Here is a 27,155-nt window from a genome sequence, read left to right on the forward strand (position 1 = left end):
CCATACTGGCAAAGCTACTCTGTAAGGCAGCCATGTTGGATCGGTGACGACGGCAAAACTGCTCAGGGCCTGGTTGTTGGTTCTTAAGTGGCCGATCTTTATTAACTTTAATAATTCATCTTTCTGGCCCCGACGTAGGGTACTTTGATCTCTGGTCCTTTGGTGACCTCAAAGCCTAGTGGAGGAATCAGAGTCCCCAGAGTTCAGAGGTCTGTGGGTCAAGTCTGGCTTCCATGGCTTGAAGCTGGGTATGAGAGAGAGAGAGTGTCTCAGAGGCCTTGACCTGCAGATGTACCGGCAGTTTGGGGTGGGTGGGGGGGGGGCTCGGTGCTTATCTGGAAGGTGGGGGGAGTGGGGTGTCTCCAGAGGAAGAGGCCCCACGGGTTTCAACGCCCCCTTCTTCAAGGACGGGGGCCCTTCCCCTCCCCCTGGCCTTACAGGGAACTGGGCACCCAGTCTGGCCCACCCCAGCCCTTCAGGGCCCAGGTGTTCCGTCCCATATTCCACCGCAGCAGGTCAAGGGGAGAGAGGCTGGGGGCTGGGGTGCCCGATTAGGAAACTATGTGGCCAAGGGGCTCGTGGACCCAAGGCCCTGCAGACCCTGCCCTGCCTTGAGAACCTGCGGTCTCGGCACCCAGATTTCATACCCTTTCAGGACTCAGGAGTCTGGGCCTTCCTGCCACTCTCAACACAGGCATCCAGGCCCCCAGGTCCCCCCTCACACTCAGGAGCCTAGGTCCCCAGCCTGTCCCTCAGACTAGTCCAAATTCCCGGCTGCCTCCTCCTCCGACCCGAAACCCAGCCCCAGTCCCGCCCACCCCCTGCCCCTCCCCCGCACCGCCTCCCGCTCGGTCAGCTCGTCCTCGTCGTCGTCGTCCTCCTCCTCGCCTTCCTCTAGCGTCGGGTACTCCTGCGTGAAGGGCACGGCTCCCTGGGCCGAATGGAAGCGCAGGCGGTAGAGCAGCCGCACCCACTGGCCGAACTCGCGGTCTCGGGTCTCGGGTGGGGCCCGCAGCTGCAGGTAGAAGGCGCGACCTGTGCGGAACTTGACCTTGAGTTGCCAGCGGCTTTCGTCGTGGACGAAGAGCTGGACGAACTGCAGGGGGAACAGCCTGGGAGGGCGGAAGGGGCGACCTCAGGTGCCGACCCTCCCTGGCTCCACAGCCTTGCGGTCCCGGGCGCCTACAGGGTCGGGGCCGCCCACCCCAGCGCCCCTCTCCCCGCCCAGAAAGAGGCCTTTTTCACTTTCTCTGCCTTTCGACTTTTATCCACCCCCAAAGCACCTTTGTGTCTCCCGCTGGCCCTTCTAACAGACAGCTGCCTTCTTGAAACTCCCCGTTGGATGTGAGAATGACAACGGACACATAACAGGTCCATCAACCACATTCCGGACCTTCTCCCCAGCCCCAACCTGCTCCCCTTCTCTTCCCCACCTTAACTACATCCTCCCACTTGCTCGGTCAGAAATCATGGAGTTGCCCCTCGCCCAACTTTCGCTCTCACATCCTCATCCAATCCTGCCACCAAATCCTGGCGGCTCCACCGTTCAAATGTATCCCCGAACCCACCACTTGTAACTCCTTCCGCGACCAGCGGGCCCCGTCACCCGGTTCTCCCGCCTGGGCCGCGGGCTCAGCCTTCGCCGCGCTCTGTTCCCACGCGGCCGCCAGAGGGCGCCCATCAGCACCTGAGCGTCACGTCCCTCCCGTGGCTCGGTGAAAAGGCCAAGTCCTCACCTTGACCACCAGACCCCGCAGGATCTGTCGCCTCTGTTCCCTCTCTGCTCACTCCCCTCGCTCACTCAGCCCCAGCAACAGCCCTGCTCCTACCTCCCCCTGCCACCCCGTTGGCTTGGCCCCTTAATCTCGCTCGTGGCTTTCTCAAAAGCATCTTCTCAGGGAGAAGATCTGTTTACAACCTGAGGCTTGTGTGCGGCCGTGTCCGCCCTTGCAGACCTCCCTATCCCCTACCCCCTCTGATACGTCTGCACAGACCTCACCCCACTGCTTCTGTCTGCCTTCCCGGTAGGAGGTGAGCTTGAAGGCAGAGACGTTGGTTCCATTTTGTTCACAGCTGCTCCCCATTCCCCCCACCCCCTGCCCCCGCCCTTCCTCCAGCTCACATCCGTGGTAGGTGCTCAATGGATGCTTGTCGAGAAGGTGGATAATTTGGCCCAGGTCACACCGCGGGGATTTGAACCCAAGTCTTCTCTGTGTTCTTAACCACCACACTGGGTAGCCACACCCCCCACTCTGGCCCGGCAATGCTACCTCCAGGAACCTATCTTACAGACGCCCTCACAACCGTGCGCCTGGATGCCCTCTGCGGACCACACTGGCCGTAACCCCCAGACACCAGCCGCAACATCAGTGTCCCTCAGTAGGCGGCTCGATCTGTTACTACATTCCCCAAGTGGAAGAATAACAGTTTATGTTTACAAGGTGCTCACCCTGGGCCAGGGGCTGTCCCAAGCACTTCATGGCCCTTTACTCAGCGTATCCCGACAGCCCTGCAAGGTGGGCTCTCCTCTTGTCCCCATGTTCCAGATGGGGAAACCGAGGCACAGACAAGTAGGGCACTTGGCCAGAGCCAGTGGCGAAGAGGTGAAGCCAGGATATGAGCCCAGGGAGGCAGGCATTCATTCGAGGACATTCCCTGCCATACGGTAACAGCACCAGATGCAAGTGGGGTGTAAGGGGGCAGAGTATTTACTCGTGTGTGTCCAGAAAAGGGCCTGCTGGTTGCGCTTCCGTTGACATGAAATGAATATTGATACGGGGCTGGTGGGGGAGGGCGCAGCGTGCAAAAGCGGCATGGGGCACGCACCTGCGGGTTTTTAAAGGAGGGGTGAGCACCGAGGGGTGCTTGTCGAGACTGGCCCACGACAGGTTAGAAGTGAGGGACTAGGGGCTGACTGAGCCTCGATGCTTCATTCTCAGAGCAAGCTCGGTGTTTTTATCCTGATGGTGTGTTTATTTGGGGGGGGGGGGGGTGTTGAAGGAGATGATGGGGGTCCAAGCACCCCTCGGCACCATCCTAAGTTCCCCCCACTGCGGGTCATGCCTCAGCGAGCAGTGAGGTTAACTGGTGGGATGCACAGCACTGAGAAGGAGCAAGAATATGCCCGCGCTCCGTAAGGCATCAGCATGCTCCTTTGTGAAGTGTTCTCAGCTTCTCCGGGGGGGGGGGGGGGGTGGATAAATAAAGGCTGCAGGGAGCCTCCATTCAGTGTAGGTCAGAATCTGATTCTACCACCAAGTGGGCTGCAGATTTCTTTTTAGATATCAGAATTGTAGATAAAGGACTGTGGACCCGTGTGTGTGTGTGTGTGTGTCCCCTTTCTCTCTCCCTTCCTTCCCTCCCTCCCTTTCTTTTGTTAACTGTTGAGATGTGGTCAAAAAAGTGAAAGCCATCGGCACATTGTTTCTGTAAATATACTACACGTATGGAAGAGTTTTGTTATTTGCAGCCGGAGTTGGAGGCAGGAGCCGAGGATAGGAGAAAGGTGTTATTTTGTGCTGTGTATGTTCTGTACTTTGGAGTGTGTTTGCGTTACTTTTTCAGTGAAAAAAGAAAGACCTGAAGGGGTGGTGCTTAGTGTGGCACTGGAGCCCAAGAATCATGAGGTCAGTGGGGCACTCGGGTGGCTCCGTCGGTTAAGTGTCCGACTCTTGATTTTAGCTCAGGTCATGATCTCACGACTTGTGAGATCGAGCTCCATGTCAGGCCTGCTTGGGATTCTCTCCTCTCTCTTTGCCCCTCCCCTGCTTGTTCTCTCTCTCTCAGAAGAAACATGAAAAGAAAAAGAATGAGGTCGGTAATGATGAGGAGGCCAGAGATTCCAATCCCAACCAACCCCTGACCCACTGTGGGTCTCTGAGCCTCAAAGGATGGGGCTAAGGGGCCCCATCATATTAAGATTAGGCCAGAGATGAGATTATGTGCATGGCCTAGGGGGCACCTGGCATGCGGTAGGCACAACATAAACGGTTATTCTTCTGATCCTTGCCAGCGTGGGGCTGAGGGCTGTCCCTCTCATGTCCCTCTATCTCTGATTTCCGGTCCCTGTGTATCACCCTGCCCTTGTTCTCCTGAGTGTATGGCCACCCACAGAGGACTGGCAGCCATCCAAGACGCCTCGCCCTGGGAGTCATCTGTGTGACAGGAGGTGCTGCAGGGGGCCCAGGATGCCCAGAGCTGGGGAAGGCGGAAGTCCAGGCTGGGATGGGGACAGTCACCCAAAGAGCTGCAGGCGTCCGTTATCCTTGGCAGGGCCGGCCAGCAGCAACAGGTCTGGGAGTTCCAGGGCTGGACTGGAGGCTGCCACCCCCATGGTGACCTTGTTGGCGACTTCTCCTAACCGGGTCACCTGGGGCCAGGGGTTAGAGGTTAGAAGCCAGATAGATGGAAGGTAGGATTGGTGGGGTTAAGGGTCATGAACCAAGTCTATTAAACACCAAGTCCGGGGTCAGATATCCCGGGGTCAGAGGTCAAGAGTCATCCGGGTGTTAAGCCAGGGAAACTGAACCAAGGGAATCAGAGGCCAGGGTTCATAAAGAAGCTAAAGGTCTAGAGGTCTGGGGGGTGGGGTTCCAGGAGATAATTTCTGGAATTATCTCCGGAATTCCAGGAGATAAATGTTATGGGAGCGTGGTCGGAAGTAGGCAGAGCAGGGGCTCCTGAAGTCAGGAGGTCAGGCCTCAAGCCCAGGCTCGGTGTCAGGGGTTCTGGGGCTCCACACCTGCACAAAGTTGCTCTCAAAGATGGGGAAGTCTCGCAGCTGATCGAACTCGCCGCTCAGGAGGTGGCGCTGCAGCCGTCCGGGCCGGCCCGTGGGAAAGGCTGGAACCAGGGGGCATTCTAGATGGGCGAAGTTCGGGGGTCTAGTCCAGGAGGCTGGGCCTGGGTCCCCCATCTGGTAGGGCCCAGGGAAGCCGCGCTCTGAGGGTAGGGGAATCGGGGCTATCAGTCTGCGCGTCGCCGGCCCCCTCCCTCACGGGGTTCCCTCACCTGGTCCAACCCTGCCGGGCCCGGCTCCGCCTCTCACCTGTCATCCCACCTGCTCCACCCGGGGCCGGGTTAGTCTCGTGCCCCCTCATCATCGCAACGCCCCGCCCCATGAGGAGAGCGAAGGCAGGTGCCTGCGGAGAAAACGGACGGGTGGGGCCGCGGACTCTATCACGTCACAACGCGGCGGACCCGGCTTGAACTCACCAAAGAGACGCCCGTTTGTGACGTCATACTAGGGGGCGGTGCCTAGAGACCGGGGAGGTGCCTAGATCTGGGCGTGGCGGCGGCCACTCTGTGACGTCAGACGCCCGTGGCGGGCGCTAGTGCGCAGGCGCAAGGAACTGGCGCAGGCGCATGGGAGGCGCCGAGCTCACTCCCGCCCCTGGCCTGGTGGGAAGGGGTGAAAATGGCGGCGGCCGGCGCTGTGGCTACTCGGCTGCTCCTGCTCCTGCTGATGGCGGCAGCAGCCCCCAGCCGCGCGCGGGGCAGCGGCTGCCGGTCCGGGACCGCTCTGCGGGGGGTGAGTGCTCATTAACCCTGACGGGGAGCGGGGCTGACGGAAATCCTGGGTCTCGGGTGTTTACATCGGGTAAGGTGGGAACGAGGCATTGCAGGGCCAGGAGAGAGGAAGAGGTGAAAGTGAGAGTATAGTTAGGAAGGCTCTAGCTCGTGAACATACACGAGTGGGCGGGCCTCGGATGGACTCTTGGTGCCTGGACTTTGGGTGGTTTGAAAACGAGGATTCGCCGTTGGGGCCAGAACCTCAAGTTAACGCTCAACACCACTAGGGATCCGCAGTCTTAAATATGCAGGAGGAGGTGTGGCTCGGGTGGAATCTTGGCGAATCAGACATAGGGGCGGCTAAAACGAAACCGTTAGAAGGGCTCTGGAGTGATTGGACCGGAGTCCTGTTCCTGAATATGCATAAGAAGGGCGGGATCTTGAGTTCCAGGATTAAAATCTGGACACGGGTTTGCGAAGGTGTGAGGGCTGCGTAGGTGCAAGGGCGTAAGGTGGGGGATGCAAAGGTAGGAGACATTTGAACTTAGAGGAATGGATGGCGTGGAATTTTTTTTTTTTTTAAGTTTATTTATTTCGAAAGAGAGAGACAACGAGCACGGGAGGTGCAGAGAGAGAGGAGACAGAAGATCTGAAGCGAGCTATCAGCGCCAGCCGGATGTGGGGCTGGAACTCACAAACCAGGAGATCGGACCCGAGCTGAAGCGCCAGGGCTTAATCCCCTGAGCCAGCCAGGCACCCCCAGAGGGCGTGGTCTCTTGTATGTACTTGATAAGGGTCGGAATTCCGGAGGCATGGTGGCTATTGTGGTTGTTAAAGGCAAAAAAGGGGCCACTTGAATATTAGGTTGGGAAGCAAGCGCAGGTATCCTTTAACTCATGAATGTTTATGATGCTAGGTGTGAAAGTGACCTGGAGATAGTTGCCTTAGAAGCAAGGTTACGCTTGTTTGCAGGCTCTAGTTTTCTGGGGACGGTCCAGATCATGAATTTTCATGAAAGGGGCGGTTCCCAGTGGAATCGTGGACAAGTGTCAATGTTTGGAAAAGAGTATGAAAATAAGGTTCCTTCCTCAGCCTGCATCTGTCCCGGGGTCTGTGGTCTTGCCCTGCTGAGGGCTCTGATTGTCCTCACCGGGGGACCTCTCTCTCACCTGCAGGCGGGGGCAGAAGGTCGAGAGGGTGAGGGCTGTGGCACCGTGGGGCTGCTGCTGGAGCACTCATTTGAGATCGGTGAGTCTAGCAACGTTCCTTGTCTCGGCCCTTACCTGGTGCCAGGTGAAGTCAACAACGTGGGTCTGGTGCCACCCAGTGTGAGACATGCCATCCATTTACTACCAGCTTTGCCCCTAGGAGTGTGTTTGGATTATTCTGGGGGCGGTTGGGGCAGGGAGGGCACGAGAGAGTAAGAACTCTACCTTTGGATACTCCCTCACCTGTAAAGTAAATCCTAGTTTCAGAAAGGCCAGTGCAGCAGTAATAACCTCAGAGCAGACTCTTCAGACCAGTCACCTTGTGCCCTGCATTCGTGGCTAGATGTTCTGCATGTATTCACTCAAAAGTGCTCTCAGCAGTCATGCAACACAGCGGGCGTTAGGGATAGCCCCGTTTTCCAGAAGGGGAAACTGAGGTTCAAAGGGGCATCGCATAAGGTCCTTTTGTAAGTGAATGGCAGAGCCAGGACCTGCTCTACAGCCCAGCTTAAACTACTGGGATTCAGGCATTCAGATTCCCAGAGCACAGATGTCAGTGCAGCCCGGAGGTCTGAGGTCCCAAACTCTGGAACACTTGTTTGAAACACTGAACCTGGGACCCTCTGCACTCCTCCTGACTCGGTCCCTGGCATCTGCCCGGAAAAGCCCCATGGATTCCGACATGGCCTAACGGTTGGAAGCCCCTCTATTTTATAGTGAAAGAACTGAGGCTCAGAGAGATCAGGTGACTGCCCGGCAAGGCAGAGGCAGGGCTTAGGAGCTGTTGTGTTCACACGTCTGCTGTGGACTGCCCTGTGAGATAGGAGAGCAGGACTTGGTGGGGGGTGTCCCCACGTTGCAGGTGGGAAGATGAGGGCGGGGCGCTCAGGAGGGAGAAGCAACCTGGTCACTGCGAGGATTGAAGGTTGAAGCGGTCGCTGAGCCCTGACTCCCCACAGATGACAGTGCCCATTTTCGGAAGCGGGGCTCACTGCTCTGGAACCAGCAGGATGGCACTTTGTCCCTGTCACAGCGGCAGCTCAATGAGGAGGAGCGGGGCCGGCTCCGGGTGAGGAGGGGACCTGGGGCTCTGCTGGGATACGGGGGACGTGTGCCTTGGAGCACGAGACACGTGCTGCAGGGCCTCTGGCCGGACCATTCCTTGTACCCAGTACATCCTGTTCCCCCAAGTTTAATATAGTTAGCTCCTCTCGCCTTTCCAGATTCAACCAAGACGCTTTGCAGTCAGCTAGGAGGAGATTTGCTTGGGAGGAGAAAGAGATTCCTGTAAGAACCGAAGGTTAACGCAAGAATGTGATTTCTGCCGTAGCCTGCTCCATGGCCTCCTCGAGGGCCGGGCTCCTTCCAGACGTGGCTCAGTCCTCCCTAGAGATGGAGCAGGGAGGTGCAGCAGGCCAGAGAAAGAGAAGAGGGTGGGGGTGGGGGGGCAGAGGGAACAGCCGTCTTTTAGGGAAAGCTCACAAAAGCTGCCACAGTCCACTTCCATTCTGTCCCTTTGGCCAGGTGCAGTGGCAAGGGAGGCTGGGGACGGCAGGTTTCATTCTGGGCAGGCACGTGCCCTCCCTGTGGGAGATGGTGCACCGCCGCCAGCCTTCCTGTATGGCGCCCACGTGATTGTTTGTCGCAGCTGCCTCCCAAGAGACTTTCTTGCTCGTGCGATTGGGGAGTCCACATATGGGGTGGGCCAAGGGGCAGCTGGATCCAGGTGTGGGAAGAGTGTCCTTGGGACTCACTCCATCAGTGGGCTGGGCTCTACTCCCCTTGACGTGGTTTCTCCCCCAGGTGGAGCGCCCAGTGGCTCCTGGCCTCACCCACCAGCAGGGCCTCACCCACCAGCAGTATGAGGGTCACTCCTGGGTCAGGGATTGGGGAGTGCTGGCTGAGCGAGACTGGGGAAGGGTTCCCCGGGCCCAATGGCAGTCCCGGCCTGGCTGGGGCCAGGCGCTGTCCCTCTCACTGCCACCCTCCTCTGCCCTGCAGGATGTGGCGGCCTTGAATGGCTTATACCGTGTCCGGGTCCCTCAGCGCCCTGGGGCCCCTGACGGCCCAGAAGCCGGTGGCTACGTCTCCTCCTTTGTCCCCGCGGTGAGTCAGTGATGAGGACCATCCTCGCTCCTCCCACTTGCCCCAGCCTGGCTTCCACCGTTTGTTGCCCCAGCGTTTATGGACAGGGAAGACTCAGGCCTGGCCTTGCTCTCAAGGGTCTCCTGGGCTGGAGGGGGACAGTCCCGGTGGTGGGCGCTTTGATGGGGCAGCACAGGGCCTAATGGGGAAGTTGTCACGCTTGGGCTTGTGCCCGAGGGTGGAGGGAACCACGAAGGGCTTTGAAAGATCTTTCTGGGCCCCGTGAGAGGGGCTGGAGGCTCGGGGGTCTTGGCGCGGGCAAGGTCTGGTGGCGACCCTCCCCTCCCTGCCCCCCCTAGTGCTCCCTGGTGGAGTCGCACCTGTCGGACCAGCTGACGCTGCACGTGGATGTGGCTGGCAACGTGGTGGGTGTGTCGGTGGTGACACACCCCGGGGGCTGCAGGGGCCACGAAGTAGAAGATGTGGACCTGGAGCTGTTTAACACTTCTGTGCAGCTACAGCCACCAGCCACCGCCCCAGGGTGAGGACGGCAGGGTGTGGGTGCCCCAGGATGTGGGAGCTCCAGGGTGTGGTGCCCCAGGGTGCAGTTGCTCCAGGATGTGGGTGCCCCACAGTGCGGGTACCCCAGGGTGCGGGTGCCCCAGGGTGTGGGTGCGCAGGGTACAGGTGCAGGGCATGGCATGGACAGCATTGTCTCCGTCCTGCTGCCGCCTTTGCTGCCGGTGTCCTTGTGGGCTGAGCCCAGCCCCTTACCCTGTCTCCTCCTTGGCCCGCCCCTAGTCCTGAGACAGCTGCCTTCATTGAGCGCCTGGAGATGGAACAGGCCCAGAAGGCCAAGAACCCCCAGGAACAGAAGTCCTTTTTCGCCAAATATGTGAGTGGAGCTCTGCCTGCCCCTCTCCCTCCCATCCTGAGTCCCCCTCTGCCCTTCTCTCCCCTGTGGCCCTTGGCCTGTTCCTCATTCTCCAGGCCTCCTGTGCACGGGGCTCGCTTGTTGCCTCTGGGCATGCCCCCCTGGCACCTGGGCTGAGCCCGAGGCCCGGCCGGACCAGGTGAGGACCGTGGAGCCATGCGCCCTGCCTCTGCCTGTGTCTGCTCCTGGCAGCGGTCACGGGACATCCGGTCTCCGCAGATGGGCCGGCCCAGAGCCGGGCAGTGCTGGGAAGCAGGGATGGCCCCTCAAGCTGGGGGCAGGTGCGGTGCTGGTCTTGAGCAGAGACAGGCCCGTCCGCAGGAAGTGCAGTGTGGAGGGCTGTGGCCAGGCCGGGGTCTGTTCTGGGAGGAGCCTGGGACGAGGCCTGGGACGAGGCCTGAGCCGGGCTGGTGTTAACAGGGCGGGAGGCAGGGATTTCAGCGGAATGGGAAGATCGGGAAAAGAGAAGGTGGGTGCTGGGACGCCAGCGGCTTTGCGAAGGGGCACTTCAGGGAGGCAGGGCTATGGGTGTTGGTGTGCAGGAGGCTGGTCTGGAGCTGGAGAGGGACCCGGCTTGTGCTGCCGGGCTGGGGCGGGTGGGAGGAACTGAGGGCACCGAGGGCGGAAGGCTCGTCCCACAAGGCCAGGGCGGGGGACGGCGGAGGCCACTGTGGGTGGGGAATGCCAAGTCCTACCGCCCTGAATAGGGTGCCGGTGAGGGGGCCTCCATTAGTTTGCCAGTAGGTCCTGACCTCAGGGCAGCCTGACAGCTGAACTGCGGGGAAACTGAGGCACAGAGAGGCCGAGGGCCCGCTGCCCCAGCTCTGCTCTCCCCAGTGGCCACAGGACCCCATGGCCACCCCTAGCCCTGACCTGTACCCCCTCCCTCCCCAGTGGCACCTCATCCTCGGGGGGGCCGTGTTGCTCACAGCCCTGCGTCCTGCCGCCCCGGGGCCCACGCCGCCGCCGCAGGAGGCCTGAGTGAGGACTGAGCCCCCTCCCGCCTCCACCCTCCCTGCACCCCACCTGCCCTCCCCCAACCTGTAGTGATGTAGGGGACCCGGGCCCCCTTCCCTCACGTGGCCTCCCCTCACTCCGGCGCCCCCACCTTCCCTGCCCTGGGGGAACGCTGCTCATACTCAATTCTCTTGTTCCTGTGTCTCTGTCTGTCTGTCTGTCATCCTTTCTGGCCCACAGTGGATGTACATCATTCCCGTCGTCCTGTTCCTCATGATGTCAGGAGCGCCGGACGCCGGGGGCCAGGGAGGGGGCGGCGGCGGGGGTGGTGGTGGGGGCAGTGGCCGCTGAGGGGCCTGTCAGCACCCTGGTCCTCTGTCATCCAGGCAACTCCCTTCTTGCCCAGAGTGCCCGTGTCCTTGGTTGTCCGAAGGATTTGCCAGCCCATCCCGTGTCCGTCCCGTGAGGATGGGAGGACGTCCCCTCCCCAGGAGTCCTTTCCCTCTGGTCCTTGCTGTTTCTGTGGCTGGGGGCTACCTTCTGGTGCACTCCGCCTTCCCCTGTGGCCCCTCTGCAGCCGCAAAGGCTTCCCGTGCCCACAGCGTGCAGCTTGAGCTTCTGGGCCAGCTCTGACCTTGTGTTTGTCCCCCCGTTTCCGCCCCGAGCCTCACAGTTTGGGAACATGCCGAGTTCTCTCCAGCCTCTGTGCCTTTGTTCGTAGTCTTCTCGTCCTGCCTGTCCCAGGCTGGGCTAGATGGTCCCCCTAACTTGTCTGACACTGGATTGGGCCATGTGCTTCCCACCTGTCTGCCCTGAGGGGCCTGGCGCAGAGCAGGTGTGGGCTGGCCAGGGGTCCCCTCCCCAGCGCCCCCCCCCCCCAGGCTCCGTTCCTCCCAGCAGCCCCGCCTTGGTCCTCCCAGCAGCCCCGCCTTGGGATCCTCCCCCAGCCTTTATCTGCCCATGGCCCTGAGCAGTTTAGGCTGCTTTGTCAGGATGCCAGGCCTTCGGTAAGCTTTGGGGCATGAAGAAATTATGTTAGAAGTGAAAACAAAACTAATACTTAGTGGAGTCGAGGGCCGGATGATGTAAATAGAACCCGTTTCCCTGTCCGGAATGTCTTCCCTGTCTGGGCACTGGGAGGCCACTGCCTGGCTTTGCTGTTGATCACCCCCTCCCTTTGTCTATTTAAAAACATTCAAAAGTATATTGAAATACATCCGAGTTTTAAAAAGCAACTCAGCAGCCGAATGCAACCGTCGATTTGGTTCCAAGGAAATCCCAGTGCCCAGGCTTTACTGAATTTCCGCCGTTCACTGTACGTTATTATTCCGAAACACACACGAATGGCTCGCGGGGCCGCCGTAATGGCTGTGCGACGCTCCACGGTGTCGTATGGCTGTTGATTCAACTGTTCCCCAAATGTTCCACATGCAGCTTCCTGCTCAGTGTGGTTAATAAATAGCAGTGTTATCCAGGCTCTCTTTGGTGAGTTTGAATTCTTTTCCCGGGGACTCAGAACTAAAAGTGGAATCTCTACGGCAGATCGGAGACACTTTTATGGAAAGGGGACGCACTCGTGTGGCTCTGCTGGCGAAACGACATAAAAGGGATGTGGTGGGCGGTTGTTCCCCCCAAATGCTCTTTTTAAAAAAGATTTTTTTTTTAATGTTTATTTATTTTTGAGAGAGAGCAGGGGTAGGGGCAGAGAGAGATGTTTATTTAAAAACACTAAAAAAATGTCTGACGACAGCCCAATGTGGGGCTCAGACTCAGGAGCCACGAGGTCATGGCCTGAGCTGAGGTCTGACGCTTAACCGACTGAGCTACCCAGGTGCCCCTTTTGTGGCTTTTAATATATAAAAAAAAATTTTTTTAATGTACGTTTATTTTTGAGAGAGAGAGCATGAGCGCGGGAAGGGCAGAGAGAGGGAGGCGGGAAGGGCAGAGAGAGGGAGACAGAATCCGAAGCAGGCTCCAGGCTCTGAGCTGTCAGCACAGAGCCCAATGCGGGGCTCGAACTCACAAACCGTGAGATCGTGACCTGAGCCAAAGTCGGCGCTTAACCGATGGAACCACCCAGGCGCCCTTGTGGCTTTTAATACATAGGGCAGTGTCCCTGAGTTATTCTAACCTGGCATTTCTTTCTCCACCAGCATGTGCCAGCATGTCTCATGTTTCTCCTGTCTGTGTTTCATATGACCTCTAAGATTGCCCTGGTAGTGTTTACTGGTGCTTTCTTGGACAGGGTTCAGACTCCGAGTCCTTAACCCTTTGTCTCATTTGCAGGTGCATTCTTGCCCCAGGCGTTTGTTGGACCATTTTGTAATTTTTAAAAATGTTTTATTTATTTTTGAGAGACAGGGTACGAGCAGGAGCAGGGCAGAGAGAGAAGGAGACACAGAGTCTGAAGCAGGCTGCAGGCTCTGAGCTGTCAGCACACAGCCGGACGCGGGACTCGAACTTGTGAACCGTGAGATAATGCCTGAGCCGCAGTCGGATGCTTAGCCGACTGAGCCACTCAAGCGCCCCCCATTTTGTAACTTTTTAGTGGATTGAGATTGAGATCTTCATCGATCTGATTACTTTCTTTTTCTCTAGGGGTTTTTTGATCACTCTGGAGCCAGCAGAGTTAATCTGTGGTATATTCCAGTCAACGTCTGAGCCAGTTTAGGCTCCTTGGGGTTCTGTCCACGTTAAACTTTCCTAATTCTTGCTTGTCCCCGGAGAGTTCATTTACTATTTCATCTTATCAGGGTATCCGGGATAGAGCCCAGAACTCAAAAGATACCATAGGATCCAAAGCAAAGGGCCTTGCGCTCACCCCAGCCTGGTACCCGTTCCCCTTCCTGGGGGGCCGCCCGCATCTTCGGTCTCCTGTGCACTGCTTTGGAGATACTCTCTACGTAACCACGCGAATGTGTATGTAAATCGTCTTACAAAGTGTGTTGCTCTAGTGTTTTCCTCCCCTTTAAACCAGAGAGGTTTCCATCTTGGATGCAGAGTGCATGGCTGGCTTGGGGTTGAGTTCACGGGCCCCTCGTGGATGGACCTTTGGGTGGTTTCACGCAGCACTCCAGGAATCCCCACGTGCCTGCCTCATTTTGGGCACATGCACGCGTGTCCGCAGGACACGCTCCCAGGTGGGGACTCGCCGGGGGCGGTCTCAGCCACCTCCTCCCTGTCACACTGGAGCTCTTCTTGCTGACTGTCCTCAAGCCCACCTCCAGTTCAGACCCCCTTCCTGGTCTCCAGACCCAGAGTGTCCTCTCGGGGACCTCTGAGAGTCACCGCCACCTGTCTGCCCCCAGTCAGAGCTCCTGCAGGAATCCGTACGCAGGCGTGCGGTGCCGCCACCTACCTGACCTCAGACCAGAGCGCTGCTGTGCCCTACTCTGCTGTTCCTCCCTGCCTCACCCCTTCTCTGTCCCCATGGCCCCAGCCCTGGCCGCCTCCTCCCTGGCCTCATGAGGGGATTTCTGACACCAGGGCTGTCCTCGCTTCTCCCCCGCTCTTAGCCTCTCCGCGGCTCCCCAGCACCCTCGGGACAAAGTCCCAGGGCCTCTGCCTTGCCTTTGAGGCCCAGTAGCTTTTGTTCTATTCCTCCTTTTCAGCCTCATTGATGAGCACCCCCCAGCCCTAACAGGTGAGTCCCTCAAATACCACCGGCCAGGCCGGAGGCACCCTCCACCCCCTCATAGCCTCAACCCCATTCTGTCCTCCCCCTCTCTCTCTGCCCCTGAGGAGCCCCCTCTCTCCCTCCTCTGGCCTCCTGTCCTCTGGTCTGAGATGGGAGGGCACCTGCTACGTAAGTGCTCAATAGAGGGGTTGCCTCCCTCCTGGGTTTCCTGCCTCGCCCTCTGGATGCCCCTCTTTGCCCCCCAAGATGTTACCTGCTCCGTGGCGTGTAGGAAACCCCTTTCCCACTCCAGGGTTTCATATTGTCATTTAGATACACTTAGGACAGCGTTGTAGGACAGGCACTCTTGAAATCTGTAAGGCTGGGGCGCCTGGGTGGCTCAGTCTGTTAAGCATCTGACTTTGGCTCAGGTCATGATCTTGCTGGGCGTGGGTTCGAGCCCCACGTTGGGCCCTGTGCTGACAGCTCAGAGCCTGGAGCCTGCTTCGGATTCTGTGCCTCCTTTTCTTTCTGCCCCTCCCCCCCCCGGTGCTCTGTCTCTCTCAAAAATAAATAAAAACATTAAAAAGAAATAAAATCTATAAGGCTAATAATTTAAGTATTTTAAAGACTCTCCTATGGCAAATTATGCCTTGTAGCAGGTACTTTGGGAAACAGTTCTGTAGCCTCCATTATTTAACCCAGTGAGCATCGGCCGCTTACTGGGGCATCTCTAGCTGTCAGTCATTCTCCTTTGCTGGCACCCACCTTCCATCTCAGCAGGACACAATGGTGTCCTCACAGGGGAAAACTCAACGTGGCCCAATTCCTAGAAACAGGCCGCCAAGCAACTTTCCTTTGTTTCTCCGGGAAGAGTCATGCTTGTATTTCCATGGCAACGCGGAAAGAACCCACCCATGGAATGACTTGAAAACGTGAAGGGTGGAGGTTTCAGTTGAAAACCAAAGAGCTTGCTGGGTATGATGTTTCCATATTGACCAGGAGTGAAAATTTTCACATTTTTACAGAATTTTGCAAATTTCCCGTCTCCCCTCCCCCCACCAACAGCTCTCCTCCCACCCACCCCTCCCCCCAAGCATTCCAGTCCCTGCAGGGCTTTTTTGTTTTTGTGTTCTTCGCGGCCATTCACGGTGCCTAATCCAGCCGGGTTGCAGTTCCGTCCTTTATCAGTAGGCGGCGATAAAAGGTTTCGCGCCGCCAGAGAATACCTCCCAGGCCCATAGGATACTCCGCCGGATACTCTGGGGAGGTCGGGCCCACGTGGCCCCTCTCCACGAAGAGAAGTGCCCTGCAGGGGGTGCTGTTGGCCCTTTGGGAAGGCCGGCGTCCCCACGAAGCCTCTGTCCTAGCAGATGCTGATCTTCGGGAACACCGGTGCCTACGTTCTCATCCGTGAAATGGGAGTCGGGTGAGGTCCTCCCACGCTCCATGTCGCCTGAGGAAGAGAGGACTGTGGGGGGTTGGGGAGGGGAACGGGGCAGAAAGGAGGCAGCCTCCTTCCCACCATGCTCACCAAGCCCACCAGGGATCAGCAGAGTGGGGAAGGAGCAGGGTGGCCCAGCCAGTCCCTGCCCTGCCACTTACATGCTGTGGTCTCCAGGCAACTCACTCCCGGTCTCTGAGCCAGCTCCTCGTTTCCTCCTTCCTGGGCCAGGGCCAGGCCTCCTTCCTCCGGGCAGTGTCCAGGGTCCAGGACAGACAGAAAAGAGAGAGAAAAAGGGTGTCACACATGCCCTTGCACCTCGGGGGGCCGCAGGCTTCGCAGCCCTGCTTCGGGCCGTCCAGCCTCTTGCCACGAACGCGGCACCGATCCCCAGGTGGATGTCAGCTCAAGACTTCAGGCAGGGAGACGGGAGAGGAGCTCAGGGCCCCTGCGGGGGGCTGGGCGTGGAGGGGCCTCCCGGGAGACAAGGCTCAGAGGAAAGGAGGCCAGTGCGAGGGGAGAAGTCTGGGAGGGGAGAGAGAGAGAAGGAAAGAGGGAGCGAGATTGAAGGGGTGGGGAGAGAAGGGATGGAAGCCAGCAGGAGAGGGGAGCCAGGAGGAAAGAAGGGAAGAGAAAGCGCAGGGGGAAACACACGAAATGAGGAGGGGTACGAGGAAGGGAGACCGAGAAGACAGGCTGGGGGGAGGCCCTGAGAGAGAGGCGGAGAGGGGAGACGGTGGCGGGGAGAACGACGTCTGGGGAAGGAGAAGGAGGGAGAGAGGTGAAGGGAGAGAGTCGGCAGTGGAAGGGAACGCATGGGAGAAGACGGGCGGAGGCAGAAGACGGTCCGGGAGAGCAGGGGAGGGTGCGGAGCGGAGGAGCGAACCGGGAGCCGCGAGGCCAGACGGGGTAAGAAGGCAGAGACGCAGGGCGGGGAGAGCGGAAGGGGACGGGGAGGAACGGGGACAGCGACAGAGAAGGAGGGAGAGCTCGGCCAGGGCCGCGACGAGAAGGCCAAGGCGGGGCAGGACAGGGAGGAGAGCAGGCAGAGGAAGGGGGGAGAGCGGACGGGAACTGAGACAAGAACAAGGGGGACCCGAGTGTGGAGAGCGAGCGAGCGGGCGAGCAGGCGGGATAGAGCGGGGCGGAGGAGGAGAGAGGCCGAGAAAGGAGGGGTGTGAGCGAGGGGCGGGGAGTGCCAGGCGCGCGTGGAGCCCCGGAGGGGGTGAGGAGGTGAGAGAGGAGGGAGTGGAAGAAAAGGGATGGGGAGGAGAGAGCACAAAGCCGCGCTGAGAAGAGTGAGGGGGGCAGTGAGGGGCGGCTGGGGAGCGAGAGGGGGAGGGGAAGGGATGGGGGAGGGAGCGGGGGTCGGAAACACTGGCGGGGGGAGGGGGCCCCCCCGCAGGGGCCGGGGCGCGCACGCGCACAGGTAGACGCGCGCGGACGCAGAGGCACAGGCGAGCGCACACAGACAGGCGCGTGCGCGCGCACGGGCCGGCCCCGATAGGCGCGCGCGCGCGCGCGCAGACTGGCAGGGGCAGGCACGCGCACTCCCCGAAGCCGAGGCCGGGGCCGGGGTCGGGTGGGCGGGGGGTGGGGGGGCCGGCCGAGGAAAGGCGACCGGAGACCGAGGTCACACCCCGCTGCGGAGACGCCTCTCCCTCCTCGGCGCCCGGCCGCCACGCCGCGGGCGCTTCTGTCACGGAAGAAGTGTCACAGGAGACGAAGAAGTGACAGCCGGGAACACCGACAGCCCGGAGCCCACGGCGTGCGGAAGGAGCCGGGTGATGAAGGGGGCCGAAGGAACGACAGAGCCGGAGCCAGAGAAGAGGCAAGGGAGGCTGTGTCGCCTCCTGAGAGACGGGGCCCTTCCGGGTCGCCGGCAGTGTCCCCCGGCCCCGGGCGCGCGAGGAGCTGGAGACCGGCGGGCTGGCGGTCCCGGGACGTGACCTGACTGTCGCGAAATGGGACACCCAAACCACGGGGCTGTCTGTTCGGGGGCAGGAGACGGGTGTCACCAGCTCGTGGGGGAACCCGGCCGGGGGCCTCCCCGCTGTCGGAGGCGGCTGGGGGCCGGGGGCGCGGCCGGGGACCTGGGGGGAGGGGCAGATGTGGGGCCGAGAGACCGACGGACGCGACGGGATGAGGGAGACCCTCGGGGACGACACCAGGGGGAGAAATGGAGAAGGAAAATGTTGGGGGGAGGGCGTGGAGGGGGTAGAGACGCAAGGGCGGAGGACCCGGGCCGGGGGGGGGGTGGGGGGGGGGAGACGGAGCAGAAAGAGGAGTAAAAAGTCCTTGAAAAGAAGGTACAGTGAAAAGCCGAGCGAGAGTGTGGACAGAAAGGGGGGGCGGGGATAGGAGACCCCATGGAGGGACGGTGGGGGGACAGAATCGGCGTGTGAGAGAGGGCCCGAAGCCGGGAGACGGGGAGGGGAGCAGGGACTGGCAGGTGGAAAGCAGGACAGTGCTCCCCGAGCACAACCCGAAGAACGGGAGGTTGGCGTGAGAAGCAGATACAAGGAAAAGAAGCTGGAAGCGAAGGAGACAGGAGTAGAGGAAGAGGAGAGGCGCGCAGAGAAGCGGAGGGAAGTGGGGGACCTGCCACACGGGGCCCCCAGAGCGGCCCCTCCTGTCCTGGGCGCTGCTGTGTGGATGCCACCTCCTGGAGGTGGATGCCACCTCCCCGTCGCCACCGCCTGGAGGGCAAAGGGAGGGGGCAGACGAGGGGGCGGAGTGAAGCGCGGCGGGGAGGAGGGTATGGGGTGGGCTTGAAGTCCTGGGGGAAGGAGAGAAGCTTCCGGAGAGGGTGAGAGCCGCGGAGCAGGGAGCCAGCCGGGGTGGGGTTGGGTGGGGGAGGGTGAAGAAGGACAGGAGCTTGGGTTCAGAATTGGGGGAGGGGTGTGTGTGACATAAAGAGTAACTCTGAGGAGCACGATGAGAGGCATAAAGAAAACCTGCGTGGGGGTGTGGGGGGAGGCCCAGCTGGGGACGGAAGGGAGAGGGGGAGGCAGAGGAGGAGGAGGGGGGAGGGAGAGGAAGAGGAGGAGAGGGAGGAGGGGAAAGGGGGGGAGGGAGGAGGGAGAGGAGGAGGGGGAAGGAGACAAGGAGGAGGAGGGGGAAAGAGGAGGAAGAGGAGGAGAGGGAGGAGGGGGAAGGGGAGGGGGAGGAGGGGGAGAGGGAGGAGGGGGAAGGAAAGGGGGAGGAGGAGGAAGAGGGGGAAGGAAAGGGGGAGGAGGGAGAGGGGGAGAGGGAGGAGGGGGAGGGGGAGGAGGGGGAAGGAAAGGGGGAGGAGGAGGAAGAGGGGGAAGGAGAGGGGGAGGAGGGAGAGGGGGAGAGGGAGGAGGGGGAGGGGGGAGGAGGGGGAAGGAAAGGGGGAGGAGGAGGAAGAGGGGGAAGGAAAGGGGGAGGAGGGAGAGGGGGGAGAGGGAGGAGGGGGGAGGGGGAGGAGGGGGAAGGAAAGGGGGAGGAGGAGGAAGAGGGGGAAGGAAAGGGGGAGGAGGGAGAGGGGGAGAGGGAGGAGGGGGAGGGGGAGGAGGGGGAAGGAAAGGGGGAGGAGGGAGAGGGGGGAGAGGGAGGAGGGAGAGGAGGAGAGGGAGGAGGGGGAGGAGGGGGAAAGAAAGGGGGAGGGGGGAGAGGGGGAGAGGGAGGAGGGGCAAGGGGGGGGGAGGAGGAGGAGAAGCCAGACTCCATCAAGACGGTGTGCGCAGAAGCAACTAGAAGGTGGTGTGAGGAGGAGAGCGGGTCAGAGATGATGCGGAGACCAAGCGGGTGGGGACAGGGGAGCGGGTGAGAAAAAAGACGAAGAAGGAGACTTCCTGAGACAGGGAATCAGAGACGGAGACTCTGTCTCTGAGAGAGAGAACGCCTGAGATGGTCTGAGAGACAGAGTGAGAGAGAGCGTCAGAAAGAGTCTGCGAGTCAGACGGAGAGAGAGAGGGTCGGAGAGGGAAGAGAGTCTGAGGGAGAGGCAGGGAGAGAGACGGAGGGTCTGAGAGAGAACCTGAGGGAGCCAGTCCGAGAGAGTCTGAGAGACAGAGTGTGAGAGAGTCAGAGAGAAAGAGACAGAGTCAGAGAGTCTGAGTCGAGAGAGACAAAGCCTGAGAGTCAGAGAGAGAGAGAGAGAGAATCTGAGAGGGTCTGAGAGACAAGGTCCGAGAGTCTGACGGAGAGTCTGAGAGAGACAAAGTCAGAGAGAGAGGATCAGAGAGGGAGACAGGGAGGGAGAGAGTCTGAGAGACACCGAGTCCTAGAGAGTCTAAGAGAGACTGAGGGAGAGACAGAGAGGTAGTCTGAGAGACAGCGACTGAGTCCGAGAGTCAGACTGAGAGACACCGAGGCATAGAGAGTCCGAAAGAGAGACTGAGAGAGACAAACTGTGAGAGAAAGTCTGAGAGAGAGGATCTGAGGGAGACACTCTGAGAGAGACAGAGAGATAGTCTGAGAGACAGCGACTGAGTCTGAGAGAGAATCTGAGAGAGTCTGAGAGACAAAGTCATAGAGAGTCTAGAAGAGAGACTGAGAGAGACATGGTCTGAGAGAGTCTAAGAGACGGTCTGAGAGAGACAGAGAGATAGTCTGAGAGACACCGAGTCCTGGAGAGTCTGAAAGAGACAGACTCTGAGAGAGACAAAGTCTGAGAGCGTCTGAGAGACAAGAGTCTGAGAGTCTGAGAGAGAGAATCTGAGGGAGACAAAGTCTGAGAGCGTCTGAGAGAGAGTCTGAGAGAGAGAGACAGAGAGATAGTCTGAGAGACAGCGACTGAGTCTGAGAGAGAATCTGAGAGAGTCTGAGAGACAAAGTCATAGAGAGTCTAGAAGAGAGACTGAGAGAGACATGGTCTGAGAGAGTCTAAGAGACGGTCTGAGAGAGACAGAGAGACAGTCTGAGAGACACCGAGTCCTGGAGAGTCTGAAAGAGACAGACTCTGAGAGAGACAAAGTCTGAGAGCGTCTGAGAGACAAGAGTCTGAGAGTCTGAGAGAGAGAATCTGAGGGAGACAAAGTCTGAGAGCGTCTGAGAGAGAGTCTGAGAGAGAGAGACAGAGAGATAGTCTGAGAGACAGCGACTGAGTCTGAGAGAGAATCTGAGAGAGTCTGAGAGACAAAGTCCTAGAGAGTCTAGAAGAGAGACTGAGAGAGACATGGTCTGAGAGAGTCTAAGAGACGGTCTGAGAGAGACAAAGTGCGAGAGAGTCTGAGAGAGTCAGAGACAGTCCGAGAGTCAGACTGAGAGACACCGAGGCATAGAGTCTGAAAGAGACAGACTGTGAGAGAGACACAGTCTGAGAGAGTTCGAGAGAGAGTCTGAGAGAGAGAGACAGAGAGATAGTCTGAGAGACAGCGACTGAGTCTGACAGAGAATCTGAATGAGAGAGAGACAGCGTGAGAGACTCAGAGAGACAGAGACAGTCTGAGAGACACCGAGTCATAGAGAGTCTGAAAGAGAGAGACTCTGAGAGAGACAAAATCTGAGAGAGTTTGAGAGAGAGTCTGAGAGAGAGAGACAGAGAGATAGTCTGAGAGACAGCGACTGAGTCAGAGAGAGAATCTGAATGAGAGACAGTGTGAGAGAGAGAGAGATAGTCTGAGAGACGGGGGGGGGGGGTCAGAGAGACAAGAGTCTGAGGGAGGACCTAAAAGAGTCTGAGAGAGAGGCAGGGAGAGAGGATCTGAGGGAGACAGTCTGAGAGACAAAGTGCGAGAGAGTCTGAGAGAGACAGAGTCCTGGAGAGTCTGAAAGAGAGAAACTCTGAGAGGGACAAAGTCTGAGAGCGTCTGACAGAGACAGCCTGAAAGAGTCTAAGAGACAGTCTGAGAGAGAGGGAGAGAGTCTGAGAGACACAGAGAGAGAGAGAGAGGGAGAGAAAGAGAAGAGAGTCTGAGGGAGGACCTAAAAGAGTCTGAGAGAGACAGTCTGAGAGAGTCTGAGAGAGTCTGAGAGAGTCTGAGAGACAAAGTCCTAGAGAGTCTAGAAGAGAGACTGAGAGAGACACGGTCTGAGAGAGTCTAAGAGAGAGAGTCTAAGAGACAGTCTGAGAGACACCGAGTCCTGGAGAGTCTGAAAGAGACAGACTCTGAGAGAGACAAAGTCTGAGAGCGTCTGAGAGAGAGAGAGAGAGAGAGAGATACTCTGAGAGACGGGGGGGGGGGGGAGGTCAGAGAGACAAGAGTCTGAGGGAGAACCTAAAAGAGTCTGAGAAAGTCTGAGAGAGAGAATCTGAGGGAGACACTCTGAGAGAGACAGAGACACTCTGAGAGACAAAGTCCTAGAGAGTCTAAAAGAGGGACTGAGAGACAAGGTCTGAGAGAGTCTAAGAGACGGTCTGAGAAAGAGAGAGATAGTCTGAGAGACGGGGGGGGGGGTCAGAGAGACAAGAGTCTGAGGGAGGACCTAAAAGAGTCTGAGAGAGAGGCAGGGAGAGAGACAGTCTGAGAGAGTCTGAGAGACAAAGGCATAGAGAGTCTAGAAGAGAGACTGAGAGAGACACGGTCTGAGAGAGTCTAAGAGACGGTCTGAGAGAGACAGAGAGATAGTCTGAGAGACACCGAGTCCTGGAGAGTCTGAAAGAGACAGACTGTGAGAGAGACAAAGTGTGAGAGAGTCAGAGAGAGAGAGAGTCTGAGCGACAGAGAGAGAGAGAGTCAGAAAGGGTCAAAGACGGAGGGAGGGAGACAAAGTCAGAGAGTCTAAGAGTCTGAGAGAGACACAGTCTGAAGGAGAGAGAGAGTTTCAGCCAGAGAGTCTGGGACAGCGAAAGAGGGAGAAAGAGAGGGATGGAGACAGAGACCGGGTCAGAGAGAGATTCAAGGAGAGACAGAGAGATTCTGAGAGACAGAGTCGGAGAGAGAGAAAGAGAGAGACAGAGAGACTGGGTCAGAGATCCAGAGACTCTGGGACAGCGAAAGAGGGAGAAAGAGAGGGATGGAGACAGAGACCGGGTCAGAGAGAGATTCAAGGAGAGACAGAGAGATTCTGAGAGACAGAGTCGGAGAGAGAGAAAGAGAGAACGTGAGAGAGACAAAGTCTGAGAGCGGAAGTCACAGAGAGAGACGAGAGAGCGAGAGGGGGTGAGAGAGACGCGAGGCAGCCGGTCAGGGGGTCTGACCGAGGCGGGCTGGCGGGCGGGGGTGGGGCGGGACACGGGAGCGAGCAGGGGTGGGGGGGAGAGGGAGGGAGGAAAGCCCCCTTCCCCTTCCGTTTTCGGTGTGGCCATCGGCTGGGGGGGGGAGGGGGGAGGTAGTAAGGCGCCTCCTGCACTGGGCACCCGCTGCCTCCCTTGTTCCCTTCTAGCACTTTCTCTCTTGCCGTCTCTCTCAGCCTTCATTCGGTCCCCTTGTCGCTCCCCGACACCGGAGAGTGGCCATTACCCACATCCGCTCTTTTCTGTAATGAAGGAATCAAACTGGAGCCCGGATTCGCTGTCACCGTGGCCTGCGCTTCTGCAGCGGTGGTGACAGACCCCCCGGAGGGCCCCCGAGATCCCTTCTGCCTGGAAATGCTCCCGCTACTGAGAAGGAAGAACAAGAGAAGGAAGCCAGCGGAGGGGCAGGGCGGGGAAGGGGCAGGGCGGGACAGAAGGTGGAAGGAGCGCGTCAGTGTGTGTGAATGACCCAGCACACAGCTGGTGCTCCACCAGTGCCCCTTCCCTGTCCCCTCGGCAGCACTGAGAGCAGGAAGGAAGCGAAGAGGCAGCAGAGGGGAAGGGGAACAGGAAGGGGAAGGAGGTAGTGAGCAGGGGAGGCTGTGCTTGTAAAGAGCCTGGCACACGGTAGGTGCTCGAAATGCCCATTCCCGTCTCCAGGAGAGAGGAAACAAGTCAGAAAGAAGGGGAAGAGACCATCATAGCAGAAAAACGGGAGGAAAGACAGCCTAAGGAGAGAGAGAGTCATTGGTGGAAATTGCTGGGCATACAGCAGGTGCTTATTAAGTGATACTTCTTTTCCCAGGAGAAAGAAGACAGGGAAGCGTAGGCTCCAGCAGAGAGAATAAACAGGAGAAGTTGTGGGGGAAGGAGACGGTGTATGTAGAACAGCGGGCACACAGTAGGTACTTAATAACTGCCCATTCCCCTCCTTGGTAATGAGCACACAAGCAGCCAGGAGGAGGGAAGGGAGCAGAGAGGAAGAGAGAAGGAAGAACAGAGGCAGTGAAGCAAGCCATGGCAGTGTAGGCGTAGGAGCGGCACACAGCAGGTGCTTAATTCACGCCTGTCTCCTTCCCCAGGAGAGAGCAGACAGAGCAGAGAGGAGGGGGACGAGCTAGAGCAGAGAAGGAGCCCAGGAGAAGCGAGTGTGTAGGTTAGGCTGTGGGTACCCACGAGGCACTCAGTAAATGCACCTCGTCTTCCTAGGGGCAGAGAGAGAACAAGAGGAAAAGGAAGACGCAGGCACGGGCGAAGGGAAAGGAAGGCTGGCTGAGGTCGAGGGCAGAGGAGGCCGTGAGGGTGGCGGCCCGGAAGGAAGGAAGGAACCTCAAGAACTGGCAGAGGAGAGGAGGCACAGGCGGAGGTAGTGCAGGCAAATCATGGGGCACACAGGAGGTGCTCAGTAAATGCTCCTCCTCTTTCCCAAAAGAGGGCCCAGGGAAGGGAGAAGCCTGGCAGAGCGAGAGGGACAGGGAAAAAGAGGCAAGAGGAGATGAGATGGACTGTTAATTGCCTGGCATACAGTAGGTGCTCCCTAGTTGCTTGTCGTCTTCCCCAAGGAAGAGCTGATGGAGCAGAAAGGAGAAGTCAGAAATGAAGGAACAGGGAGAATTGAGGGGGGAGGAGAGTGTACGGAGATTGTCTGGCATACAATGGGTGCTCAATAAGTGCCCATTCCTTCTCTGGCAGGGAGCAGAAAGCAGCAGAAACCACAGGTCCGTGAGATAGCAGGGTGAGAGGACAGCGGAGGAAGCACAGGCGATTGTTTGGCATGCCATAGGTGCTCGGTAAATGTGTGTTCTTTGCCTTGGAAGAGAGCAGAGAGCCCAGAAGGATGCGGAGGGGACAGAGGAGAGACAGGGGGAAGGGGGTGAAGAAGGTGTGGGGGAAGGGAGGGAAGATGTGTAAACTACCCAGCACACAGTAAGTGCTCAATATGTGTCCATTCCCTCCCCGGGGAGGGAGGGAGCAGAAGGTCAGAAAGGAGAGAGGGAAGAAAGGAATCAGGGGAGGAGAAAAGTGTAGTTGAGAGAGGAGACAGAGTTTGTAAATTTCCCAGCACACAGTAGGTGCCCCACAAATGCGCATTTTCAGACGGATCGGGAAGAAGTGCAGGGAACGGGGCGGGCGGAAGGGACAGCAGAGCCAAGAGTATCAGGTGAGAGGCGGTGTGTGGAACTTGCCCGACAAACACTAGGGATTTAAAAATGCCCGTTTCCTCCAGGAATGGGAGCCGGACGCTGGACGCTCCGGAAGAACAGGCGGGGGGGGGGGGGGGGTCCAGGGGAAGGGGACAAGAGGGTGCGGGGGGTGGGGGGGGAGGCCAGGAGGCGTCTCACGTCCTTACAGCACGTGCCCTGGAAACGCTTGTCCCCTTCCCTGGCAAAGCGGAAAGCAGGCTGGGAGGCCAGAGGGAGGAGGATGGGGGAGAAGGGGGAGTCTGAGGGTGGAGGCCGGAGCCGGGCGGCTGGTGGCTGCCCCTCCCCTGGGACCCAGCCCACCCTCCAGCTGCCCGACTGGAGCGGGGTCGGGGACAAGGGCGCATTGTCCCGGGCCTGACAGGGCCTGGGGAGGGGGGGGGGTGCTGCTCAGCTGTGTCAGGGGGGCGGGGCGCTGCCCGGTCTCCGTTTCTGGGTCTCTGAGTCCCTCTGTGTCTCACTGTGTGTGTCCCTGGGCGTCTCTGCCGTCCCACAGTCTGTCCCACCTCTGAGTCTCTGGCCCCCTGTTTTGGTCTCTGTTTCACTGACTCCGGGTGTCCCTCTGCATCGTCTTTCTGTCTCTCTCCCCAGCCTCTCGGTCGGTCTCTCAGCCTCAGTTTCTTGCTGTCTCTGGGAGGGAGGCCCGCCGGGATCGGGTCGGAGGAGTGAGGAAGGAAAGGAGGAGGCCAGGGGAGCGAGAGAGTGAGGACAGAACGGCTTTATTGAGCAGAAACCGCAGCAGAGGGCCTGGCGGCCTCCGACGGGGAGCTGGAGGGGGGAGGGGGCAGGAGACGACAGGGTCGGGAGACGGAGACGGAGGGGAGAGGTGGAGAGAGACGAGCACGAGAGAGTGAGGCCCAGACACGTGGGGGAGGGACGGAGAGACGGGCCAAGGGGAGACGTCGGTGGGAGGAAGAGTCAGATGGAGAGAGGCGGGGAGGGAGGGGAAAAGACGAGGAAGAGAGAGACACAGAAGCGAAGATGAGGGAGAAGAGCGACAGGGACGAGGGGCCAAGATTTAGAAAGGGGAGGGGGAGCCACGGAGAGTGAGAAGGAACCGAAGAGGAGGGAGAAGGAAGGAAGGAGCGGGGCAGGGGGAAGAGGAGGAGAGAGACGGACCGACAGACGGAGGGAAGCGGGGAGAGAGGGAGGGAGACGGGGACAGAGAGAGAGAGAGAGAGGGCCCAGCCGCTGGGCAGACCGCGGGGAAGTCGAGGAAGGCGCGTGGTCCCTCACCTGGCGTCAGCGGCGGCCGTCCCCCAGGCCCATCTGGGCAATTTAAGGGGCGCCCTGGGGGCGGGACCACTCCCCGCCACCGCCTTATCTGGTCAGCCCCGGGCTCCCAGAGCTAAATCGGGCCTCAGCTGTCAGCACCGGGGGGCGCGGGACAGCTGTCACCCCACCCTGCACCTGCCGCGTGACTGCGTCCCCCCTTCCCGAAACGAGGCGGGGCGGACAGGCCCCCGCGGGTCTGCGTGGTGCGCCCCCAACGGGCGGCCTAGGACTCCGGGGAGCCCCTCACCACCGGGAGCTCTGGGACCCGCCTGGCCGGGCGCCCCGGGGCAAGGGACAGCCTGAGCCAGGCCTTGCTCCCGGGAGAAGTGGCGGCCTCGAAGGTGAGGGCTAGTGAGGGTGCAGGGCGCATGCTGCGTGGTGAGGGGCAGACAGGAAGCACTGAATGGGTGCGCAGGCCCGGGAGGGGGGCTGAGAGCAGGAGGGGAGGGGAGAGGAGGGGAGGGGAGGGGAGGAGAGGAGAGGAGAGGGGAGGGCGGCCCGACCCCCGCCCCTCCCCAGGTCCCACCCGGTGCTGCGGCTCCTCACTCGGACCATATTAGGCCACAGTGGAGAAGGCACCTGGGGAGGTCACTCAGGCCCAAGAATAGAAACACTCAGGGAGCCCCGCCAGGCTGTCTGGAACCGGCATGGGACAGGCGACAGGCACAGAGGGCAGGAGGGGGCCCGAGATGGCGCAGGGAGATGAAGGCTGATGGAGACACAGAAACATCCAAAAAGAGAGACCAAGAGAGGGACACCGAGGGAGGGAGGGAGGGAGGA

The 27,155-nt window shown here is 59.4% G+C and overlaps 3 protein-coding genes across 5 annotated transcripts; 1 reads left to right on the forward strand and 2 right to left on the reverse strand.

The window, feature by feature from the left end:
* Positions 1-73: 73 nt before the first annotated feature.
* GARIN5A (golgi associated RAB2 interactor 5A) lies at positions 74-5,228 on the reverse strand. 2 transcript variants are annotated; one of them, XM_019425558.2, is made up of 5 exons: positions 5,048-5,228; positions 4,742-4,860; positions 4,239-4,369; positions 839-1,112; positions 74-244 (listed from the first exon to the last, which is right to left on the reverse strand). In XM_019425558.2, exons 1-5 carry the CDS (start codon positions 5,118-5,120, stop codon positions 188-190), a joined length of 654 nt encoding a protein of 217 aa, XP_019281103.1. In that variant the 5' UTR covers positions 5,121-5,228; the 3' UTR covers positions 74-187. The 2 variants fall into 2 exon arrangements, with proteins under 2 accessions (XP_019281103.1, XP_019281101.1); XM_019425556.2 differs by having other exon boundaries at positions 4,742-4,941.
* Positions 5,229-5,367: 139 nt separating this feature from the next.
* EMC10 (ER membrane protein complex subunit 10) lies at positions 5,368-12,172 on the forward strand. 2 transcript variants are annotated; one of them, XM_019425555.2, is made up of 8 exons: positions 5,368-5,530; positions 6,687-6,759; positions 7,679-7,788; positions 8,721-8,825; positions 9,164-9,345; positions 9,606-9,699; positions 10,633-10,719; positions 10,936-11,032. In XM_019425555.2, the coding sequence occupies exons 1-7, from the start codon at positions 5,417-5,419 to the stop codon at positions 10,717-10,719; spliced, it is 765 nt and encodes a 254-aa protein (XP_019281100.2). In that variant the 5' UTR covers positions 5,368-5,416; the 3' UTR covers positions 10,936-11,032. The 2 variants fall into 2 exon arrangements, with proteins under 2 accessions (XP_019281100.2, XP_019281099.2); XM_019425554.2 differs by lacking the exon at positions 10,633-10,719 and having other exon boundaries at positions 10,936-12,172.
* A 3,110-nt stretch (positions 12,173-15,282) lies between these two features.
* Positions 15,283-26,745, reverse strand: LOC109253010 (protein enabled homolog). Its single transcript, XM_053906458.1, has 4 exons — positions 26,623-26,745; positions 25,250-25,301; positions 15,917-17,745; positions 15,283-15,767 (listed from the first exon to the last, which is right to left on the reverse strand). The coding sequence occupies exons 1-3, from the start codon at positions 26,743-26,745 to the stop codon at positions 16,247-16,249; spliced, it is 1,674 nt and encodes a 557-aa protein (XP_053762433.1). The 3' UTR covers positions 15,283-15,767; positions 15,917-16,246.
* Positions 26,746-27,155: the final 410 nt, after the last annotated feature.

Source organism: Panthera pardus, unplaced genomic scaffold, assembly GCF_024362965.1.
Source record: "Panthera pardus isolate Hobbes unplaced genomic scaffold, ASM2436296v1 HiC_scaffold_18, whole genome shotgun sequence".
Lineage (NCBI taxonomy): Eukaryota > Metazoa > Chordata > Mammalia > Carnivora > Felidae > Panthera > Panthera pardus.

What these genes read in the sequence shown, in the direction of transcription:
- GARIN5A (XM_019425556.2), bottom strand. Translation starts at nt 5,120, where the DNA reads ATGGGGCGGGGCGTTGCGATGATGAGGGGGCACGAGACTAACCCGGCC. An exon ending in GGACGCCTGCAGCTCTTTGG is followed by an intron (nt 1,113 to 4,238) that starts GTGACTGTCCCC and finishes CCGCCCTCCCAG; the next exon opens with GCTGTTCCCCCTGCAGTTCG. An exon ending in AGCTGACCGAGCGGGAGGCG is followed by an intron (nt 245 to 838) that starts GTGCGGGGGAGG and finishes TCTCATACCCAG; the next exon opens with CTTCAAGCCATGGAAGCCAG.
- EMC10 (XM_019425554.2), top strand. Translation starts at nt 5,417, where the DNA reads ATGGCGGCGGCCGGCGCTGTGGCTACTCGGCTGCTCCTGCTCCTGCTG. An exon ending in CCGGGACCGCTCTGCGGGGG is followed by an intron (nt 5,531 to 6,686) that starts GTGAGTGCTCAT and finishes TCTCACCTGCAG; the next exon opens with GCGGGGGCAGAAGGTCGAGA. An exon ending in CCACCAGCCACCGCCCCAGG is followed by an intron (nt 9,346 to 9,605) that starts GTGAGGACGGCA and finishes GCCCGCCCCTAG; the next exon opens with TCCTGAGACAGCTGCCTTCA.
- LOC109253010 (XM_053906458.1), bottom strand. Translation starts at nt 26,745, where the DNA reads ATGCGCCCTGCACCCTCACTAGCCCTCACCTTCGAGGCCGCCACTTCT. An exon ending in GGGTCCCAGAGCTCCCGGTG is followed by an intron (nt 25,302 to 26,622) that starts GTGAGGGGCTCC and finishes CTGGCCTCCCAG; the next exon opens with CCTGCTTTCCGCTTTGCCAG. An exon ending in GCGTTTCCAGGGCACGTGCT is followed by an intron (nt 17,746 to 25,249) that starts GTAAGGACGTGA and finishes GCCCCCGAACAG; the next exon opens with ACAGCCCCGTGGTTTGGGTG.